We start from the raw sequence: 7,120 nt of genomic DNA, 5'->3' as shown, positions 1-7,120 counted from the left end.
CCTTCCGGAAAACTTTCGGAATAAAACAGCCTCCTGACGTGCGTTTGTTTTTGTTTTTAAGGTTTCTAAAAATAAAATCGCGGCTTTTTAGAGGGAAATTCCGTGAAAAATCACTCGCAAAATGAGTGAAAATCAAGCAAAAACCATTATTTCGGTTAATAAGATTCGAACAATAATGAAAAGTTCTGCAGATGTGGGATCAATTACTGCAGAAGCCATTCAGCTCGTTAGCAAGTCAACTGTGAGAAAGAAATTGCGGGAAATTCGAGTTTTCCACACTAAATACGCTTCATTTTTTCAGGAACTCTTTATTGGTGAACTCGTACAGAATGCCCTGAAGGAGTGCGAGAAGCAGAAAGGAGGAGCTGGTGGAGCAAAGAATGTAGACTACAAATCACTGGCAGAATACGTTCAGAGTGAATCCAAGTTGGAATTCCTGCAGCAAATGATACCCAAAAAGATCACGGTGAAGGAGTACAGGGAGCTACTGCGGAAGAGCGAAGAGGAGAATGTCCAGGAAATCTCAGATGATGATGAATCTTCATCTGTTTGCTCGTCAGACAGCGGGAATGCCGACGATGCGATTAGTATTTCAAGTGCGAGTGTTGTGGAGGTTAAGAATTAAGAATCTCTTGTAGCATTAGAACATATTTTCTACTTTCTCTAAATCGTGAATAAAATTAATTATTTTTTTTGTAAAGATAAAAATTTTGTTGGGAATTTTGGAATTTTGAGGTTATGGCGGGGCATTTGCGTCATCGCAGCTAATAGTCGACGATTCGAGATTCCGTAATTGTCTCAAAAGAAAAACTTCAAGGTGGTAGGAATTTTGACAACAATACTTTTCGGTGCGTTTTTGTCGCCGAGGATTTTCTTTTCCCTTTTTTGGTCAATTATTTTGTTTTTCCACACGTAAAATGTGCCTGTAACCTTGCTCAGAACATCCAGGAATACGTATTTGTTGTTGGTGCAGCTGTAAGTTGTGAAGAAATTGTGTTTTGTGAATAGAGAGTGTGTGGCGCACCAAAAACACCCCATCCTGCGCATTTTTCCGCACATCCGCTTACGGAGGGAGTTTGTGGTGGCAAAAGGTGGATGGTCAAGTAGTGAGGGAAGTTGATTTGGTGGAGCAACAGGCAGCTGGGTACGGCTCAACTTTGAGATTTCTCATCATCCAAACTCAAGGACTGCAAGATGGCGGCGGATTCTTCTTACTATCAGGTAAGAAAGTTGTGCGACGACGAGAAGACGGATCTTCTCCATCTCCACACTTTTCCTATTTATACCGTTTTATTCACGCCCCAAGAATGCCTCAGCATGGTTCAAAATTTCACCCAAAAAACAGGGAAAGCGCATGTTCTAAGCACTTCTTTATGGGATTTCTTCTTTCACGCTCATTCCGGAAGTTTCACGGGGGCTTTTTTTTGCGTGTGTGCCCTCCGCAATCTCAAGTTCGTGCACCTGTTTTTCGGCTCTTCCTCCACCCAAAGAAGCAAAACAACAATTCCATATTGAATTGACAACACTACCTTGAGAATTGCCAAAAAGGCAAAAGACTCTGAATGAGGAATTCTCTCCCTCCTTGGGTCAGAAGAGCTGCTGCTGCTCAATCCGTGGGAAAGACGCAATTAGCTGCTAAAGATTTTGTAAGAAATTCTCATGTGTGAATGCTGTGTGTGCAAGAAAACGCCCAAGATTGCGTCTTGTTGCTTCAGAAGTTGCAATTTTCCGTGCAACAGAGGCAGCAGCAATTCTTGGTCAGGATGCAAGGTAAATGCGTCAGGGTATCTATGGAGATATCCCATGAGTCTTTGTAAATGTATTTGTCATTGCGCATGAATTGGTATGAGTCATCAAACACGCCTTAAACTTTAATCAAGCCCTTCGAAGCTGTGTACGTGAAGTTTTTCTTGTTTTTTTTTACATTTTGTTCAATAAAATTATTCATTTCTTTGTTAATTATTCTTATTTATCGATTTATGTAATTAAAGGAAAATGATCGAAAGGACAATGAATTCGTTAGACAATTGTAAAGCTTTAATTCTGGGTTAAATGAAGCATTTTCTTATAAGATTTCAAGAATTAAATGTTCTTGAGGTCAGAGTTTAATCAATCTTTTTTTTACTTTAATTTAAATTAATAAAAGAGAAGAAAAATTATACTTAAAAATACAAAGAATTAAAATTTTAGGGATTTGCAAATGAATAAGAATGGAGCAAAAATAGATTTATTTGGCTTATAAATTATTTTGCATCTGCCGCCAACTTTTATATCTACTTTTCTGAGAAAACGGCAGAAAATTCGAATAATTTAACCCATTAAGGTTTTTTGGGTCATACGCTGACCCAAACGTGAAACATTTTATTTTTTCAATTATTTATGAATGTAATTGTTTTTCCATGTTACAAATGCATCAAATTCACGTATAAGGGGTCAAAGAAGACGTTCTGAGTAAGAAAAGTCCTCTAAAAAAAATTCATACAATAAAAATCGCGATAAAAGAGCTCATGTTTCAATGTTTTTATGTTTCACGTTGGACGTTAAAGGATTAAAGGAATCTTAAACTTCTCAGTTGTAGGACTTTTTATAATAATTCTTAATTGATTTTTTAGATATAGTACATTCTAAACAAATAAGAATTTAAATAAGATTAGGACAAAGTTTTAATTTTTTTCTTATTACGCCTATAATCTTTAAAAAAAATCAAAAAAATTATTTCAAATAGTTTAAAAGGTTTTTTTTTTTAATAAATTAACATTCAATTGGAATAAATCTAGTGCCAAAATCTTACGAAAAATAAGTTAATTTAAATCAAGATCTTAAAAACTGTTTCATATGAAATAGAGACAAAGAAGAAGAAGAATCTGTCTCTGAAGAGCTCCCTCTGATTGGCTGATCAATTCTAGCAAAGAGTTCTCATTGGCTAATTTTCTTCTTCTACGTCACAACGTGATTCAGACTGCAAGGTTAATTTGAATAGAATAAAATTTCACAGATATGACAATTTCTTTTTCTTTTACTTTATCCATTCGTAAGGAAAACTTTCATTGCATTGTGCGCCCTAAAATTGCTTGGGAATGCTGCATTTGAAAGTTTATGAGATGCAAACTTTATTATTATGAATTTTTTCTCATCTATATTGCATTTTATCTGTCTGGCTAGGCCAAAGTGTCCTCAATTTGCTCTCATCAACAGCCATCAAGTGCTGCAAGTGGAGAAAAATAGCAAATTGCTCAACAATGTGAATCGGAAGATGCGCGAAATGTTCATAATAATTTGGTGTGAATTTCAAGGAGGAATTTCCTGTGTTGGAAGCATAGAGTGGTGTCAACATTTCTTCTGAAACATTTTTTTTTGCTTCTTCTCTCTTCTTCTGGGGTGTTGTGGAAATGGAACACTGCCAATAATTTCCATGGTTGGTTCCAACTTGCGCATGATGGATTATTTTTTATCTTGTGAGTATGAGCTTTGTTGCGATGTGAGAGAATTTTTTTGTGTGCTCTCTTGCATGGTCGGGGGCATCGCAACAATTTCTTCATATTGCAAAAGAAGTGAAGAAGGAAAAGTGAAGATGATGAGCGAGGGAAAAATCATCTTCCTGAAAAATTTTTGCGCTCTATAGTTGAATTTTCTCGTGACGCCAAAAGATACACTTTTACTGCGCACTACCGCATTCAGTCGTGAGATGCTTCTTCGCGGTAAACTCATTAGGTTTCATTGTGGGGATGGGGGGCCGATTTCATCAGAGGCAACTTAAGACATCATCATCATCTCTCCTTCATTCCTTTGCCCCTTTGTGCGATGGCACATAGCGAGATAGCTCTCGTGAAAGATGAAGAAGAAGCTGACTGAGTGATTAAAAAAAAGATCCACGTGAATGTGATTGCAATGCGTTAGAAAATTAGCTTATGGATGATGCCGGCAGCTGAAATCGTGAATAACTCCATCATTTCCTGATGCATCTCCATCGCATCCATGCCATTCTCATCCACTTGAGTATCCAACAAATCTCTCCAACTCTTCCAATTTCCCAATGCGATGCGTTATGTTTGATGCTCATGTGATTGTGGAGCTTCTGTTTGGGCGCATGTTGCGCGGTGCTGAAAGTCAATTTCATAGAGTAATATAAATGTTGGACAAGACAGATGAACGGGATTGAAGCTCTCTGAACAAATATATATAGCCATGCTGACTTTTAAAGAATTAAATACAGTTGTAAAGTAGCAGTGTTTAAAATGAAGAATATATGTACATAAGTATACATATACATTCTCCATAACTAAACAGTATAAGGTATATAATAAAATAAAATACAAACCACATGCCAATGTCTTTCTTCCTCATCCACACAACCCCTTTCTTTCTTATTCCGAAAAACTATAAAAGCAATTGGTTACAAAATTCAATGTATATGTAATATTAGAAGATGGACTGTGTATGTTACACACAGAGAGAGCATAAGAAGAAGAACTCCAAAGAGCAACATGAAAAAAAGAAGAAATTATAAACGAGAGTGAAGAGAAAAATATACTCAATTTACACACAAAACTTTTGTACACACAAAAGTGATTGGAAGACGATTTATTGACTTGTTCAAAAATTAAAGGAAAAAAACAAAGATCTTTCTTTCTCAAGTTTTATTGAGACTCAAACGAGGCCCCACACTGTATTGAATGTTGCCATTTGAGAAAATGCTTCGAGAAAAAATGGAGGTGAGAGAAAATTTATTTCTCCACATAAGGCTAATCACAAACACCCCCGGATTAAATGTGTTTTACACCATTTATCACTTATCGTGGCACCGCATAGATAAGGTGAGAGCTTTGCGCGAATTCCGGGAATTGAAATAGAAATTCTGTCATTTTCAACAAGTGCAAGAGAGAAGCAATAAAAACATTACAATATCCATAATATCTCTCATGGTATAAAAGATAAGAAGAAAAAAAAGTATTGCAGTTAAAAGCTTTACGTGGGGTTGGCGTTTTAGATAAAAGTTATTTTTGTTCAATTAACTGCTAAATGGGAAAATTCATACGAATTCGTGTCTTCTTATGCTAAAATTTAATGTTTAAATTCAAAAGAAGTTGAATTTGCAATTTTATCTGTTTAAGGTTGAGAAAAAAAAGAGTTTTCTAACTGAAAATATCGAGATTCGAACCCATGGATTTCTTCGTGCTAAACTGACACGCTAATGATTATGCTAATAATTTCTCTTACTCAAAAATGTTTTGATTAAAATCTTTAGAACCTTAGAAATGATTTTAAAAAATAATTATAATTAATAATAAATAATTTAACCACCTTTGACCAACCTTTTTATTAGAATATTGAAAAGTAAAAGAAATAAATTATTCATGCAGTTCTTTTAATTTAATTTTGAGAAAAAGATTGTTCTAACTTAAAAATAATTTGATCTTTACGTGAGTAAATTCATGAAGGAACTGACGTGCTTACTATTATGCTAATTTTTTTTTCCTTAAAAAAGGAGAATAAATTTTATCTTTTTTGGTCCTATCATCTCTGCTTAATTTTTCTAATAGGTTATAATTTTTATCGTTTTTTGACAATTAAAAAAGGATAAATCAAATAACCTCTTCATGCCTATTTAAATAAAATTCGCGTTGAAAAAAAAAAGAGATTTTTTTAACCGAAATTCTCAAGATTTGAACCTGAGTAAATCTTTGTGTTTAACTGACACGCTAGCAATTATGCTAATTTCTTCTGTCTTCTAGTCATAAGCAATACTTTTCCAACTTTAACTACAAATAAAAAAAAATCTTTCTCGTTAAAGCTTCTCATAACATTTAAATTTATTGCAAATAAATTGAAATGTTAAAAGATTACATGACTTCGACAAATTTATTACAATTTATGATTAAAATTTTATTGAAGAAAAAAACATTCCTCAAAAATATTTAAATTACGAGGTAAATTGTCGCTTCGCTCCAATTTACCTCGCCCCGCTTCGCGGGGATTTGTTGCGCTTCGCGCAAATTTTAGAGAGAAAATAAATTGTGATGGTTTAAAGGCAGATTTGGGCCACTTATCAAACCCAAAAGAAAAAACTTGCAAAGAGAAGAAATCATTTTCATACAATACTTTAGGCGCCAAATTCAAAAATTTGCAAAAACTGCATGAAATCTCTATGGGGGCTACCTGAAGGGGGGTTTTGGGGGGAAAATGAATACGGCCATCTGAAACCGCCTGTTATAAGGGGTCTCTGTACCAAATTTCATCGCGATCGGACAAACGGTGTGGATTTGTATAAAAAAGTCGGAACGACGATTACCAACAAACAGGCCTTTCTTTATTATATAGATGGGAAGCTCTCATCGAACGAAAAAGAAAAAATTTGCAAAGAGAAGAAATCAATTTCATACAACACTTTAGGCGCCAAATTCAAAAATTTGCAAAAACTGCATGAAATCTCTATGGGGGCTACCTGAAGGGGGGCTTTGGGGGGAAAATGAATACGGCCATCTGAAACCGCCTGTTATAAGGAGCCTCTGTACCAAATTTCATCGCGATCGGACAAACGGTGTGGATTTGTATAGAAAAGTCGGAACGACGATTACCAACAAACAGGCCTTTCTTTATTATATAGATGTGAATCAGACAATGCAATCAATGAAGAATTTCTCCCTGTACCAACATAATAAAATTAAATCATGTTTAACCTCAAGTTTTCTTTTTTTTTTTTTTCAATGTACCCACGCAGAAGAAAAATTAGATTTAAAGCAAGAAAAAAAGCGAAACAATGAAAAGAAAATTACAAGTATTATGGAGTATTGAGTTATGTTTGAAATTGATGTGTGTGGCGCACTCCGAGAGATGGAGAAAAAGATGGGATAAAAATTGAAATTTTTGTCCAATTTTACGCTTTTCTTGCGCCTGCACTCAACCAAATTGCGAGAAAACTATCTGTGTACGCATTGTCTGATACCTACACTTCTTCTTTTACAAATTAAACATCAATTGTGCGCTCTGTGGAGTGAGGAAAATACTTTTTCCCATCTCAATTGATTTTTTTTCTGCAACATAAAGAGATATAAGAGAGGAAAAAAAATGTGTGCGTATATAATTCTTTTGTCCAGATTGCAAAAATGATTTATATTATTTT

At 34.8% G+C, this 7,120-nt stretch overlaps 2 protein-coding genes across 2 annotated transcripts in view; one reads left to right on the top strand and one right to left on the bottom strand.

Moving 5' to 3' along the window:
• The window catches only part of LOC129793173 (uncharacterized), a 1,136,769-nt gene that overhangs the window by 509,182 nt on the left and 620,467 nt on the right, over positions 1-7,120 (bottom strand). The gene's annotated exons all lie outside the window — the stretch shown is intronic.
• Positions 18-641, top strand: LOC129793250 (chromatin accessibility complex 16kD protein-like). The gene is made up of 2 exons (XM_055833081.1): positions 18-241; positions 302-641. Exons 1-2 carry the CDS (start codon positions 122-124, stop codon positions 623-625), a joined length of 444 nt encoding a protein of 147 aa, XP_055689056.1. The 5' UTR covers positions 18-121; the 3' UTR covers positions 626-641.

Source organism: Lutzomyia longipalpis, chromosome 3 (assembly GCF_024334085.1).
Source record: "Lutzomyia longipalpis isolate SR_M1_2022 chromosome 3, ASM2433408v1".
Lineage (NCBI taxonomy): Eukaryota > Metazoa > Arthropoda > Insecta > Diptera > Psychodidae > Lutzomyia > Lutzomyia longipalpis.
The sequence above is the reverse complement of the archived record's forward strand: the minus strand, read 5'-3'. Positions and strand labels throughout refer to the sequence as shown.